Source organism: Euprymna scolopes, chromosome 2 (genome assembly GCF_053919585.1).
Source record: "Euprymna scolopes isolate OS-2025 chromosome 2, ASM5391958v1, whole genome shotgun sequence".
In the NCBI taxonomy this organism is placed as follows: Eukaryota; Metazoa; Mollusca; class Cephalopoda; order Sepiida; family Sepiolidae; genus Euprymna; species Euprymna scolopes.
Window position 1 is genome coordinate 150,369,575 of NC_136483.1, and position 17,996 is coordinate 150,387,570.

Here is a 17,996-nt window from a genome sequence, read left to right on the forward strand (position 1 = left end):
CTTTGAATTTATTAACCAAACAATTTTTCCTCTCCCTTCTTTACATGTCTTTTGACAAACAAATCTATTTAAAAAAAAAAAAAAATTTCTTTTAATATTTGGTTTTGTCTGTGCTGCAGTATATCATCCGTTGCATATATTATTCAACGGCAGAATGCAGTACATGCCGTCAATTAATTTAAAACAAACTGCTATTTTATAACAGCTGGTAACTATAAAAAAGAAAATTAAAAAATGGATTCCAGAATTTACGAGATGAGGATTTATAATTTATATCCTTTTAGATTACTATTCTCATCCAGATTTTTATATTCAACAACGTTTCGGCTGATGTAATCTCTGACCTTCTCCAAGTGCATCTTTTTAAACTTAGTAATCTCCTAGTCGAATTGAATCTTTTATCGAATCCATAGGGGTAGATCATTCTCATTCTGTCAGTCATGACCAGGTTAGAATCGTGTTAATTTGTGTTATTCTCTCTACTGTGCTAGAAAGCTACTAACGCCTGAAAGTATCCTGTACCTCTATAAGACCATCATTCGCTCATGTATGGAGTATTGTTGTCATATTTGGGCTGGTGCATTTGCTACTAGTCTCTCGCTCCTAGACAAGGTTCAAAAGAGAGTCGCCAACCTGATAGGTCCTGAACTGTTATCTAAGCTTCAGCCTCTGTCCCATCGATGAAATGTAGCATCCCTCTGCCTGTTCTACACGTACTTTAACGGAGAATGTTGTGGCAAACTGCAAGCACTTATACCCCTTCGATATATATACCCCCGACAAACCCAACAAGCAGCTACACACCTTCACAGTAGAGATCCCTAAATGTAAGAGAGTCTTCTACTCCAGTAGATTCTTCCCCAGAACCGCTAGACTTTGGAATTCCCTTCTGGGTTCCTGCTTCCCTAACTGTACTGACATGCAGAAGTTCAAGTGTAACGTGAACCAACATCTTGCTGCCCAACTCCCCACATAGTACCCCTGTAGCTTATGTCCCTGATAGTAGCCCTCTATATCAAAGTGGCAATGTGCCTTGTTTGGGGTGAAAATGCAAAAAAAAAAAAAGAAAGAAAATTTGTTGACTTAAGTAAGGATTGATCTTTCAGCCTCCAGAAGACTCGCTCACTAACCAACATTACACTACGTGTCCAAATTCGGTTCAAAGTGTTCCTATTTACAATGTCTCCCCACAGGACAGAGCTAGACACCAGGGTCGTTTTTTAATGTGGAGAAAAGGAACAAAAATAAAAATTGTCTCAGTCGTGAAGGATTTCTCCTCCACTGACAGAAAACAAGAAATTGAAGTGCAGCATTTGAAGAACAGATACTACACTTTGATCTCGACCTGAAGGCAAAGTCAAAGTGTTAGTAAAGAATCTGTTCAAAGCGACAATTTTCTAGACGTAGAAGGTCAGGCGATATGAATTTAGGATAGTATAAAACTGAACACAATTCTACCCGGTCACATCTTACGGAGTCATGACAATTTATAACTCCCCTCCTCTGTGGATTAAATAAAAAGTTCAGTTGGAAAGGCTCTAGAGTTTGACATAAAGGTTGCCAAGTTCAAGATTTCCAAATTTGAAATGATGCCCTTGAAGAAGGTCGGAAGTTATATATCAGTGCTTGTGCATTATAAATGAATATTAAAAAAAGATACGTTTTAAGTAAATATACTATCACATAATAATGTGTCATGTTGAAATTATTAAGCGCTCCCCACCCCCTAAAAAAAAAAAAAAAAAAAAAAAACAAGACAGATTAGAAAAATCGCAAGAAAAAAAAGAAAATGGTACTTGTCAAGATACAGTCGATAGATCAATTTTTTTTTTTTTTTTAAATAGTTCGCTTTAAGCAAAATCAATATTACGTACTTAATTGTTGTGTCGAAAACAGTAATATATCCAAAAATTATGAAAAATCGAGGATATAGTTGTTTATAGTTAAAAGTAATTTTTATGGAAAGTTAGGTAAAATCACATTTTTCTTAGACGTTATGAAGTAGACAGTGGGAATCTACACACAGGGGACATAACTCGAAAAAGAATATCAGATTACTTGTATCATAGCCGCAATATTTGTTGTCTATAGCAATAGACTTTCTTTTTTTTTTTCAACTAAAAACACAATAGCAGTTGTTCTACTCAATGAATTTGAGTAATATTTGGATATATTACTATTTCCAACATGACAATTAAGTATATAATATTGTTTTTGTTTAAAACAATATATTTAAAAAATTGATTTGTCGACTATAGCTTAACAAGCACCAATAAAATTTAGTGAATAACTGCAGTTTTGTCAGTTTCTTCTATTTCGGCCAATTCCCTATGACAAACTGACTTATCTCCCTTGTTTTAACTTAACTTTCAATATTTCAAATAAAACAATGTCAGATTTAGAATAATTTGAGCAGATCTTTTATTCAATCATTTTTCATAATTTTTGGAATTTTTACTAATTTCTACATTACAAGTACGTACATACTTGTTTTTTTTTTACTTATAAGGCATTATTTTATTTTTGTTTTTTTACATATCCATTTATAATGCACAAACACTGTTATATCGGCCACAGCATTGTGAAGATCACAAACAAAATGAGAACAACAACAATAATAATAATAATAATAATAAAATAAAAAAGTACTATGGTGGAGGAGGAAAGGGGGGAGGGTATACTTTTTTTTTTCCAATGATGATATTAATATGTAAGCAAACATTTTAAAAAAATAAAAAAAACCTGACAGGATTCAAACTCATTTTGCTGATTTCCATAACCTTAATGTCTCTTGCACGCACCCTCGACTTTTTGTTTTGATAAAAGACAAAAAGTCTTTAAAAATCTTTCAAGTTAAATATTTTAATTAAAAAAAAAAAATCTTTTAGAAGTGGAGGAAAAAAAAAACACGTTTAACAGAAAATGAATTTTCTAACAACTAGGATGGATTTTCTACCAGTCCGTAAGAGCTGGAAACTGGTTTTAAAACATATTCCCCCCCCCCCCCGTCTCTCATACAACCGCCACCACCGGTCAAATCAATTGGTCAGCCTGCCGCCAACAAATGACGATACCGGCAGTGTCATGATGTAGCACTGAGGACAACCGGACACGTTGACTTGACAGCACCAACCCATGAGTGGCTCGATGCAAAATGGGTAGCTATGCTGTGTGGATGACGAAGTAGGCACCGTGTTGGGGAAACCCTGGAGTGAGCTGCTAACAACTTGCGGCAGGTAAGGGATGAACAGTAAGCAGTTAAGAGGGTCACATGTCGGGGACACAACCGCGGAAGAAACAACAACAGCGATGAAGCAGCAAATTGGTCGAGGGATGAAATCATGGTCACATCCGGTGAGAAAAGAGCTTGAGCTGAGGTAGGAGTTGCAAGCGATGAACAATCTAACGACGAAGACGATGATGACGTTGGTGGTAATGTATAGGAAGGTGCACATATATGATCGCTTTGGAGACTTTCAGCGTCGGGTCCTAGCCTATGAACCTTCTGCCATCTACACAGATCGCACTCACAGGTTCCGACAACTTGAGATGATGACAACATGGCTTTGCGAAGATTCTGTAGGCACATACATGTAAGCTGACCACAGATCGGGCTATCAGTGAATGACTGACCACCCAACTGTGTACAGTGGCGTTTCAGACCATCCAGCAGGATCCAATGCATCCGCTCTAAAGATGTGTCTAAAATCTTCTTGTCTAAAAGATTCAGACAGTTTGATTCGGATGCTGAAGGAGAATAATCGCAATCATAACATCTTTTCTGCATTCTGGATGCCTCCATCCTAGAAGGTCGGATATGCTTACCATTTTTATCGTAAGATATCGTAGATGTTGTTACTCCTTCGCTGATTTGGATTTCACATGGCTGTCGGCCACCAAAACAAGGAATCAGCTTCTCATTGCCACAGAATTTCGAGCCTTTCTCCGGTTTTCTGAAACCGCTGTTCAAGTCTCCAATGTTTCTACCCTGAGAGGAAGAAGAATCGTCCCCACCCGAGTTCCTGTTCGGGTTATGATCATGCTTCTTGTTTTCACCATTCTCCTTGATGATGTCGTTCAGGGCCAGCTTGGGGTCAGGCAGAAGCTCTTTGAAAAAAACCACAATCACCGAGATGTTATCCGTGGAACCGTTCTCGCTGGCGTATTTGACGAGCAGTTCGGCTACAGTTGAGCATTGGCCGTTATTCTTTTGCACATGGTCGTAAATGAGGTGAGGTAGTTGCTCTTTGCAGATACAGTCCCAGGCGCCGTCGCAAGCTAGTACCAAGTAATCTTCGGAACCATCTAATTCAAATGAAACAACATCAGCATCGCTACTTATACAAGGCCCTTGGCTGGCATCACCTGCAAGAAAAATTAGTTGAATAAAATTAGGCGCCTGTTCAGATTGGTTATGTTTTCATGCATTTCAGGTAAAAACATGTTTTCAATGCATTTCAGGTAAAAACATTGTACTTGCATGTCATGGCGAAATTAGTATAAACTAGTGAGACCTATGGAAATTCTACAGCGGCATCTTTCATATGTAATATATCGCTGCTGGGCATTCTGTGGATGTTGAACGTGAATGGAGAATCTGTGATATCATTGTAGCCCTTTTGTTAAAACTGTATAAGTATTTATCCAAGTAATTTGGTTAATGTAGTGTCAGAATATATCAGGTTATTACGGTTTTTCTTCAATATCCTTATAACAGTTTGTTTCCATTGTATGGACGTCTGGCATGAACGGAAACTGCACAATATCATTATAATATCTTTAGACAGAACATATACTACCTTTGAATCCTTTCCAGAAGTCTAAGAAGGTATATTTTAGTTTCACATATGGTTCAAAAGTGAGATTTTTAAAAAATTTTATTTATTTATTTTTTTTTTTTACATTGCATTTTCGGTGATTGGGAGATCCTATTTATTAATAAGGGGAATAGAAGGTGCTTTAATGTTCGTTGTATGGTATAACCTTTTATCCTCTTTTTTAATAAATGGGATCATTAATATTGGCATTCTGTGGATATTTAGTGAGACCCCCCCCCCAGATATTATTGTAGTCCTTTTGTTAAAATTGTAAAAGTATTTATCTAAATAATCTGGTTAGTGTAGTGTCAGAATATATATAGATATTACAATTTATCTCCAATATCCTTATAGGAGTCTGAGATATACATTTCCATTGTATGGATGCCATTCAATCAACTAAGAAAATGAATTTCTAAGAAAATCTGTTGCATTTCAGGTTATGTCATCTAAATAATGACTTGGCTAGAGATAAGCTACTTTCAAAGTAAATTTTTTAAACGCCATCCAACATATGCCAGAATGTAAAATGGATGTTGAACTGAATATAATACGATGCACACTTATATTTTGATTTCAAAAATTCCAATTGTGTTTTGTGTTGTCTTAAAATACGAAAACATGGACAGCATTTTATTTAAATGCACCTCTAAATGTGGCTATGAAAGCAGAGAAGATATAATAAAATTTAACCTTGTAGTGATTAATAAAAACACTTCATCTAAACTGAATTTTCTTTTTAAATAAAGATTAACTGAAGAAAATCTCATTAGTTGTCTCTAATTCCGCAAAAGTTGTGATTAATGACTGTTTATATTATTTAATTAGAAGTGATCGCAAGGGGGGATAATTAATGTTTGTACTTATTCAAGTAGTAGTGATTGCAAAATATAATCGTACGTTTTATGTATTCAACAGTCGATGTGGAAAACCCCAGAATCTTCATTTGCGGAGTACTGCCAAGAAGATGAATTCAAATAAAATGATCTTAAGAGAGGATAACTCATGTTTTTACTTATTCGATTTCAAGTCGTACTCATTCAAGTATAAGTTATTGCAAGGACGAGATAACTCATGTTTTACCTATTTAAGTTGAAGTGATCACAGAGGTGATAATCTGTTCTTTATTTATTTGAATAGTAGTGGTTGCAGGAGGTAGGAAGCACACATGATTTGTCTGGGTTTTTTTTTTGTATGTGTTCTTTTATTAATGTACGGTGATGTTCTAGCAAACTTTCAAACCCTAAAATTCAATTTGAACCGAATATGATTTGATTTCTAAAATTTCAACTGTGTTTTGTGTTGTCTTGAAAAAAAAAAAATAATAAATAAATATATAAATAAAAAAAAATAAAAATAATAAAAAAAAAAACCCAAAGAAAATAGACAGCATTTACTGTAGAAAGATTGATCACTCACCGATGGCTCTCGAGACAGAAATGTTTCCATTAACACGACTCACTCCATTCACTAACAACACAATACCACCAAGATCCTCAATCCGACGTTTCTCATCCTGACATAGAAAGAAATAAAACATAGAAAGAAATAAAACAATTTAAAAAAAAAAAACAGACTAAAGACAATCTTATTGAAGTTATGAGGATGCATATAAAAACTTATATATGAACATATTGTAACAATGCATTAAGGATATTACAGTAAAAAAAAAAATTATTGGATAACTAGCTGACCCGATCCAGCAAGGCTCGGGAATATTGTTATTAATTTTTTTGTTTGTTTTGCAATGTTTGTTCTTAGTTTATTAGCAAATTTATAACCCGTAAAAATGTTTTCCTGAGGAAAAGAAACAATTCAAACAAAAAAATTCATTAAGTAACTAAGCTGAAACTCGTTTCACTGAAATTGGAAATAGTTTTGTATTAAAACTAATAAATAAAAAAAAAATGCTGGTGTATTATTTTGTTTAGTTTGGTTGTTTTGCATATCAAACCATTTTGGGTTATTTAAAGCCGGATCCAGTCATTTTGGTAAAATATTCATTTTCTTTATTTTAAATTGGCAGTGGAAGAATCACTTTCTTTCAGAATTTTGAAGATGAGGATTAATAATTTAGATCATTTGGACTAGTTCTCATCTTGGATGTTATTCTCAAAATGCTTCTGTTGACTTTCTTTAGGTGTATCTTGTCAAACTCTAAAATCTATACAGAATCTTTAATGGAACCCTTTATTTAATCCATGGGTAGTTCACTATCATTCTGTCAGCCATGACCAAGTAGAAATCTTAGTTGATTTAAGCTTCAGTGTGAATGATACCAAGAATATAAGTTTTTAAGTCTGAAGTTCTTTCTATCTTCAAATATTTATTCATAGAGTTTATTTTGGTTATTTTATGACATATCAACCATTTTCAGGTTATGTAATGCTGCATCCAGTAATTTTCGAAAAAATACAAATTATTTAAAACTTTTAGACGATTCTGGTAGACAGAATGAAAGCAAGCAATCTCCATATTTTAAATAAGTTCTATTTGAAATTCCGGGTTTATATTACTGTACACATAGATTCGAAAAAGTTGTCAAAAAACAAATATATAACAAATAAATGTTATCAAAGGCAAGATAAGTTACTTTTCTACCAAACTGGATATAATTTTTGTGTTTTTATTCAATGTAACATGTTTATTCAGCTCGAAAACCATACAGTGTTTACCGATGTATTGGAAAATTCAAGATGGCGTCTGACTCTCTCTTTAACACGGTAAGTTTCGGAAAAGGTGTTATAAATAAAAAATTGGATAAAATACTGTTAAAACTCGCTCAATAAATGTTACCGTGACATAGGTTGACATATATTCGGTGGTTTTTGGGGAAATGATATGGAAATTAAAGGTCTGAGAGTGAATATTACTAATATTGGAAAATTCACATTAAAAAAAAAAAAAATAAAATTCCTCTACTCAATTTATGGAAAGGGAGTCAAGCGCAACTTGATTTTTTTTGGATAATTGTAAGTATTTGGTACACCAGAAGTGTAGTATAATTACGAGTAAGTTGAGAAATGATAACCAGCTTGTACGTGTTATGAATGGAGGTGTTATCACATCATAACTATTAATACCTTGCAGGAGATTATACCCATATTATTATAGTATAACAAATATATTTTAAAAAAAAAAACTTTTTTTAAATGGAAAAAAGAGAAATAAAGCAAAATTTCATAAATAGAAGCAAAGGAAGCAAAAAAAAAAATAAAAAAAAAAAAATAAATAAAACAAAAGGGCAGCAAATTAAAAAAGGGAAAAAAATAAAACTAAACCCAAAAATATATTAATTTAGTCCAATTTTTATTAAAAAAAAAAAAAAAATGAAATGTCATTGCTTTTATTTCCCAAAGCTACAGCTAAATTAATCTGTGTCTTAGATGTATTGTCCAGGTAGTTCTGATTGCTTTTGGGCTTTTATAGGTTGATGATTAAGTACTTGCTTGTGAAATAATAGAATGCTGTGGAAAATAAAGGACTGAGAATGAATGTTATCAAGGTCAAAGTGATGATCACTGATTGTAATATTGGAAAGCTTCCATAAAGAAAAAATGTTCCCTCTGGTCAATTTATGAAAATGGAGTCAAGCACAACTTTATTTTTTTGTGGTAATTATAAGTATTTGGTACACCAGATGTGTAGTGCAATTACAAGTAAGTTAACAAATGATAGCCAGTTTGTACGTGTTATGAATGGAGGTGTTATCACATCATAACTATTAATGCCTTGCAGGAGATTATACCACGGTAGCCACGATTATACCCAAAGCCAAATATACATGTAGCACATGAATAACAGAAAATAGTAGATGCAATGAAGACATTCACAGTTGATGTAGACATTTTTTGTAACAAAGAGGCAACACATAGAATGATAGAAATTACATCTATTAGTCTCAGTCTGATATCACTTGAGCTTGTGTATCACAACTATCACGAACAGAGGTAATTTATCTTCATTTTTATTTACCCGAGATCAAACCCATCCTTTTAACGGTGCCTGCTAGCATCTCTCTCACCCTGTTCTCTCATGAACTAACACTAAGATATCAGAGTTAAAAGGTGTGGGTAGGGGGATAACATTGCCTGAAATAGAAAGGAGTTAGCTCCCTTTGGTCGTCAATTCTAATCGTTTACCCCCACCCCCTCCAAAATAAAGCAGCACAACAAATCAAAAATAAAATCTTACAATGAAAAAAAAAAATTAAATATTTTAGTTAAGTAAAAAGTGAACCTCGTGTTTACTTTTGGTCATATAACTCGCTCTCCTTATTTTGTCCTTTAGTCATCAGATGCCATGAGCAATGTTTCTGACAAAGGAGGAAGAATTGCTATTTTTTAGGTCGGAATCTATTCATCCAAACTTAGCGTTGGCTAATGTTTTAGATCTTGAAATGATATTTTCTTTTTTAGATCCATACATCAAATGGCTTTATGCCATGTCTGGAGCAATTTTCATTAAAAAAAAAAAAGAAAAAAAAAAAAATTAAGAAAACAACTTACTTCTCTTTCTGGTGTATGTGGGTTAGTCAAGTTGATCAATTGACCATTCCGCACAAGTACGGCCTGAGAATCTCCCAACCAACCTATGTACACTGTGGAACCTCTGATTAGGGCATTAATACCAGTTGTGCCACTTCTTAAACTCTGAAAGTTAAACAAAGCAAATAGCTAATAACATTAATTTGTTGCTGCATAAACTAAAAATACAAATAAAAACAAATGGAGATAGGCGTAAATAAAATATTTAAAATAAAAATTTTTTTTTGTATTTAGTTTAAACGATTTTTAGTTTTGAAAATTATATTTGCTTTTACATTTTTGGGATTTGATTTGAGCGATTTTAGTCTTGAAAATATTTATTTTCAAGACTAAAATCCCTCAAATCAAATCAAATTTCAGGTCTGGAGTGAAAGTCAATTCTAGGAGCTTATCAAAGTAAGGGCCCTAAAGCTGACAACCATTTATTTTAACTGAAGCAAAAAACCAGGATCAGAGCATTGGTGGTGAAAGGAGAGAAACTTAGTTTTTTAAGTGCTCCACATGTTCCAGATTAAAAAAGAGAATTAACAACAGCCTGACAACCAATGCTCTTTGAAGTGTTGCCATAAGCAGTTGTTTCGTCTGCACAAATGTCACAGAATGATCTTAGAATAAGGTTTAGAAGCTAATTTAGGGTCAAGAATAGATCCTTGAGATACACCGGCATTGATACCATGTGCTTCAAACTTCTGCCCATCAGAAACTACTTTTATCAGAGAGAAATGATTCAATGGTTGCAAAAACATTTCTAAGCTTGTGAAGCAAACTATTGAACTAAACTCTCTCAAAAGCCTTTGATATGTCAAGAATGATCAATCTGGACATGGAGCCTCATCAATGTATTCACTAATCCTATGTGATATTACAGTCAATATGTCAGCTATTGGTCTTGCATGATAAAATCCATATTGCTTGTCACTAAATACATTGATTTTGATAACTTCCTGATTTATCATAGATCAAAACAATTTTCTAGTGTCACATACAGAATTGATCGGTCTGTACTGATTGATTCAGACTAACTGGATACAACTTGTGTTGTTGCAAGTGGGGTTATAATCGAGATTGTCAATTTTTTTGTTTTATTTCTGGTTTCTGCTCTGCAGATCAGATAATGTTGACAAGCAAGATATGGTCCCTTCTGATTAATGATTATCTTCGTTTCAAATAACATGAAAGAATCCACCCTTCTCCATGTTCAGAATGGCTTTCTTCTCCATTTGAACACGCCTAATTATCCATCCAAATAGGCAGCAGAAACCACAATCTTGATTAAAACCCAATAGCGTTCATCCTGGTAAAGTTAAGTCAGCACTAAATCGTGAATAACGTATGGCAATACTGAGCAAAGTCACATTTGATGATGTAACTTTTGCAGTAGTTCTGAGTTTAAGGTTGACCAAACACAGTTAAAAGTCCGACTTTCTCTAATAAAATAGATGACATTTTAAAAGAAACCAAATAGTTGAACTATTGTACACAGACTACGCATTTCACAGGATCGAAAATAACAATATGTCTGTCTGTTGGCAGAGGAAATACATTTTCTTTACGTTAACTACCTGAAGTGTATACAAAGTTAAATATATAAAAGCAAACACAAACATTCTTAAATTACATTCATCAAATTTATGCAGTTCAATTCATCTATCATTACCCCCCTCTCTCTATATTTCCATATATATATTATACATACACATTCTCTCTCTCTCTCTCTGTATATATATATATATATATATATATATATATATACTATTTTTCTCTCTCTCTCTCTCTCTCTATATATATATATATATATATATATATATATATATATACTATCTTTCTTTCTCTCCCTCTCTCTCTCTCTCTATATATATATATATATACTATCTCTCTCTCTCTATATATATATATATATACTATCACTCTCTCTCTATATATATATATATACTATCTCTCTCACTCTCTCTCTCTATATATATACTATCTCTGTCACTATATATATACTATCTCTCTCTCTATATATATATATATATACTATCTCTCTCTATATATATATATACTATCTCTCTCTCTCAGTATATATATATATATATATACTATCTCTCTCTCTCTCTATATATATATACTATCTCTCTCTCTCTCTATATATATATATATACTATCTCTCTCTCTCTCTATATATATATATATATATATATACTATCTCTCTCTCTCTATATATATACTATCTCTCTCTCTCTCTATATATATATATATATATATACTATCTCTCTCTCTCTATATATATATATACACACACTACCTCTCTCTCTATATATATATATAGTATCTCACTATATATATATATACTCTCTCTCTATATATATATACTATCTCTCTCTCTTTCTATATATATATATATATACTATCTCTGTCACTATATATATATACTATCTCTCTCTCTCTCTATATATATATATATATACTATCTCTCTCTCTCTATATATATATATATACTATCTCTCTCTCTATATATATATATATATATATACTATCTCTCTCTCTCTATATATATATATATATACTATCTCTCTTTCTCTCTCTCTCTCTATATATATATATACTATCTCTCTCTCTCTCTCTCTATATATATATATATATACTATCTCTCTCTCTCTCTCTCTCTATATATATATATATATATATATATATACTATCTCCCTCTCTCTCTATATATACTATCTCTCTCTCTCTCTATATATATATATATACTATCTCTCTCTCTCTATATATATATATATATACACACACTACCTCTCTCTCTATATATATATATAGTATCTCACTATATATATATATACTCTCTCTCTATATATATATACTATCTCTCTCTCTCTATATATATATATATATATACTATCTCTCTCTCTCTCTATATATATATATATATACTATCTCTCTCTCTCTCTATATATATATATATACTATCTCTCTCTCTCTCTCTATATATATATATATATACTATCTCTCTCTCTATATATATATATATACTATCTCTCTCTCTCTCTATATATATATATATACTATCTCTCTCTCTCTCTCTATATATATATATATATATATACTATCTCTCTCTCTCTCTCTATATATATATACTATCTCTCTCTCTCTCTCTATATATATATACTATATCTCTCTCTCTCTCTCTCTCTCTATATATATATATATATATATACACACACTACCCCTCTCTCTCTCTCTATATATATATATATTTATACACTATCTCTCTCTCTATATATATATATATATATAGAGAGAGAGAGAGAGAGATAGAGAGATTATATATATATACACACACACTCTCTGTCTCTCTCTCTCTATATATATACACACACACACTAACTTTTTATATATATTTTCACTTATTTATATATATATATGTGTTTCACTTCTATTTATATATGTTTCACTTTTATTTATATATATATATATATATGTGTGTTTCACTTTTATTTATATATATATATATATATATGTGTTTCACTTTTATTTATATATATATATATATGTGTTTCACTTTTATTTATATATATATATATATGTTTCACTTTTATTTATATATATGTGTTTCACTTTTATTTATATATGTATATATATGTGTTTCACTTTTATTTATATATATATATATGTGTTTCACTTTTATTTATATATATATATATGTGTTTCACTTTTATTTATATATATATATATGTGTTTCACTTTTATTTATATATATATGTGTGTTTCACTTTTATTTATATATATATATATATATATATGTTTCACTTTTATTTATATGTTTCACTTTTATTTATATATATATGTTTCACTTTTATATATATATATATATATATATATATGTTTCACTTTTATATATATATATATATATATATATATGTTTCACTTTTATATATATATATATATATATATATATATATATATATATATATGTTTCACTTTTATATATATACACATATATATGTTTCACTTTTATTTATATATATATATATATATATATGTTTCACTTTTATTTATATATATATATATATATATATATATGTTTCACTTTTATTTATATATATATATATATATATATGTTTCACTTTTATTTATATATATATATATATATATATATATATATATATGTTTCACTTTTATTTATATATATATATATATATATATATATGTTTCACTTTTATATATATATATATATATATATATATGTTTCACTTTTATTTATATATATATATATATATGTTTCACTTTTATTTATATATATATATATTATGTTTCACTTTTATTTATATATATATATATGTTTCACTTTTATATATATATATATGTTTCACTTTTATTTATATATATATATATATATGTTTCACTTTTATATATATATATATATATATATATATATATATGTTTCACTTTTATATATATATATATATGTTTCACTTTTATATATTATTTATATATATATATGTTTCACTTTTATATATATATATATATATATATGTTTCACTTTTATATATATATATATATATATATATATGTTTCACTTTTATATATATATATATATATATATATATATACATGTTTCACTTTTATATATATATATATATATGTTTCACTTTTATATATATATATATATATATATGTTTCACTTTTATATATATATATATATATATATGTTTCACTTTTATATATATATATATATATATGTTTCATTTTTATTTATATATATATATATATGTTTCACTTTTATTTATATATATATATGTTTCACTTTTATATATATATATATATGTTTCACTTTTATATATATATATATATATGTTTCACTTTTATATATATATATATGATTCACTTTTATATATATATATATGTTTCACTTTTATATATATATATATATATATATATATATATATATATATATATGTTTCACTTTTTTATATATATATATATATATATGTTTCACTTTTATTTATATATATATATGTTTCACTTTTATTTATATATATATATACATGTTTCACTTTTATTTATATATATATATATATATATACATACATGTTTCACTTTTATTTATATATATATACATGTTTCACTTTTATTTATATATATATATATATACGTTTCACTTTTATTTATATATATATACATGTTTCACTTTTATTTATATATATATACATGTTTCACTTTTATTTATATATATATATACACGTTTCACTTTTATTTATATATATATATATACACGTTTCACTTTTATTTATATAGATATACATGTTTCACTTTTATTTATATATATATACATGTTTCACTTTTATTTATATATATATACATGTTTCACTTTTATTTATATATATATATATATATATATATATATATATATAGAGAGAGAGAGAGAGAGAGAGAGAGAGAAATTGTTTGTTTGTTTGTGTGTGAGTACATTTCTCTACACAATAACTCAGTCAATTTTCAGTCTAAATACTCGAAATTTGATATACAGGGTATTGAGATTTGGGAAAATTATTATAATCCGTTTTCCGCCAAAAATTTGGCTGTTAGGTGGTCAAAATTCAACACTTTGACCTTTGAGAACTCTACCAAACTCCTCCGACAATTTTGGGTATAAACAATTTAAATTTTAGATATAGGTTCCTTGGACATGGATCTAACTTAATAATTTGATTTGAGCCCAAAACAATAAATGTTAAGGGGGTCATAATAGGGGTCAAAGTTTAAAAAAAATTTGATCTCTGCAGTCTACCAAATTACGCAGACAATTTCTGGTCTAAACATTTGAAATTTTACATAAAGGGTATTCAGAGAGATAGGACAAACTTTTTAATCGGTTTGGGTCGAAAATTTGAGCTACCAATATATAAATGCATGTATGTATGTATGTATTTTTGCATGTCTGCCTAAAACTTTTGACAGAGGCGACGGATTTTCACAAGATCAGTATCGTTTTGAAGCTCGACCCTTCAGACGACAAATACTGAAAAATTGGCTAAAAACATTAATTTTTTCATCCTCAACTGGGCACTTTTCTACAGGGAGGGGGTCGCTTTTTTCGCTGATATTTTCGAAAGTCACCCCCTCTTTTCAATTGTCTTACCTTAATTTAAACCTATGTCACTTCCGGTTTGGCGGTGATCGTAACAGCAAAGACGTCACGTCCCCCCCCCCCCGTTCTTTTCTTCCTTCGCGATACGGTTTGCTCAACACACACCTCTCCAAACACCTGGGCAACGCCGGGCAGCCATGGTAGTATATATTCTCTCTCTTTCTCTCTCTCTCTCTCTCTCTCTATATATATATATATATATATATATAGAGAGAGAGAGAGAGAGAGAGAGAGAGAGATGAGAGATAGAGAGAGAATAGCCACTAACGATTCCATTGTTGCAAGCCAACCACCCATGAACCTAAGAGTTCAGTTGATGGTTATTATCCAAGTCCTTCTTGATGGTTATTATCCACGTCTTCAGCGTTTTAATGTCACACTTTTGACAACCAGACAGAAAGGTAGGGAGGAATACATTATAGATTAACTCTTCTGAGTTGCATGTCCAAATAATAAAAGACTTCGCTTTAACAGGCCATACGGTAGAGACTTAAAAGGTTGACGTCAACTGGAATATCTCAATAACTATTTGAGGGTTCTTACTAAGTGTAGACATGTAATGTTATTTGATTCTTATTCGCTGCAACCTGTCTCTCACACACATGTGATGTTGCTAGTCTCAGTCTTTTTTTTATATTTGTTATAAATACTATTATGGGATGTGCTCCTCAGAATTGCCTGGTCTATTACCCCCCCCCCGCATCCTTTGTTCCAGCTCGTTTCACACGTTGGTCGAGTGGTCTTCTTCAATTCACTGTTTTGATACCTCACTTTAATGCAGCTTCTTATTTCAGTAACTTTTTTTTTCCAAGAACTACACGGTTATGGAACTCTCTTCCTGCTTACTGTTTTCCTTCTACAAACAGTTTTGGTCTTTTTAAGATTAAAGTCAATAGGCATCTCCTATTTTTGCAATAATCCTACTTCTACTAATCCTACTTCCCTATAACTACAAAAAACCCTTCTCAACCAGTGACTGCCATGCCAAATAGCATCCTATCTGAGAGCATATCTTTCAAACTTCTCAGCCTAATATTCACAGGGAACACGAATTAGACCAAATATGTTGAGGACATTGCCAAGACTGCTGCAAAGAAGGTAGGCTCTCTGCACCATGCTAGAAAATTAGTCACACAAAAGAGCATCCTATATCTTTACGACGCCACAATTCACCCATGCATGGAGTATTGTTGCCACATCTGGACTGGTGCATCTACCACAAGTCTTTCTCTCTTAAACAGGGTAGAAAAAAAAAAGAGTCTCAAATCTAATAGGTCCAACCAACTGGCCCACTGTCGCATCCCAGTGCTTGTCTTATAAGTACTTTAATGGAATGTGCTCTGATGAACTCGTAGCACTTGTACCCCCACGGCATACATATTTTTGACTAACTCAATGAGCAGCAAAATCCCACCTCTCCACTGTTGAGGTCCCTAGATGTCGGAAAGCCTTTTACTCTAATAGTTTCCTCCTTTGATGTAGGTACAGTGCCAACGATCAAACACTCGGGGACATTTTGGAATTTCCTCCCTGGTCCCTGCTCCCTTGACTGTACTTTTTTTTTTTTTTTTTTTTTACACAGTGATCACCACTTATCAAGGCCCGGAAGCCACTCAGGGATAAGGGTTATTGCAAGTACATTAAGATAGTGAGGAGATTTGCTGAAGTGTTTACTTAAGGGGGCGGTTCATTAGGAATTTGTTAACATTGGACTTGAAGACATCCAAATTGTAGTCCGGAGGGAAGCAGGCAGACGGAAACCTGCTAACCTGCTGAAGTTTAAATGTAATTAATGTGAACAGATATCTCGCTGCTCAACTCCGGACAGCCTCCACATGATCCCAAATAATAGCTCCTCATGTTCAAAGTGGCATTATGAAAAAGAATATAAAAAGTAATAATCAAGTTTTCTTCTTGTTAGCTCTTTACACTAAGCGACTTTATTGTCTCAACCGATACCATTAAAAAACAAAAAAAAAAAAAAAAAAATGGATGTAGGTACAGTGCCGACGATCAAACACTTTGGGACATTCTTGAAAAGCGTGTTACGCATTTTGTACAGAATGGCTGCGCAGGACTGATAGAGCTGAATCTAATCACGCTTGATCGACTGCACAATTTTGATTTCTGCTGTAAACCCTCGACTTAGATTTATATTGTTTTTATTTTTTTCAGCGAGAAAAAAATCAAATGGACTCAAATCTAGGCTATGACGACCATGTTCAAACACTACCGTAGACATACAAGAAGAAGAGGGTGAAAAAAAAAAAAAAGAAAAAAGTAGACTAGTGTACAAAGGATATCTAAGATTGTTACGGGGTAAGTTGATTCCACCCTCAGTGTTGTGACCTTGCAGGCTGATAAGACAAACACAGTTGTATAATTAATAAAACGTGCATTGACAAAAGTATGTTACAGAAGTATACGTCATGATTCTGAGATCATAACTGTCACAAATCATTGTCATCACATTTAGATACAACTGCATTTATTATCTCT

General features: G+C 31.0%; 1 protein-coding gene across 1 annotated transcript in view; it reads right to left on the reverse strand.

Moving 5' to 3' along the window:
• Positions 1-1,828: 1,828 nt before the first annotated feature.
• Positions 1,829-17,996, reverse strand: part of LOC145297619 (protein phosphatase 1F-like) — a 308,056-nt gene continuing 291,888 nt past the window's right edge. Inside the window, exons 5-7 of the mRNA XM_080143697.1 lie at positions 9,326-9,469; positions 6,237-6,333; positions 1,829-4,365 (exon numbers count right to left, since the gene is read on the reverse strand). Of these exons, the coding sequence (XP_079999823.1) occupies positions 3,083-4,365; positions 6,237-6,333; positions 9,326-9,469 (1,524 nt within the window). The 3' untranslated portion in view covers positions 1,829-3,082. The remainder of the gene's footprint in view (positions 4,366-6,236; positions 6,334-9,325; positions 9,470-17,996) is intronic.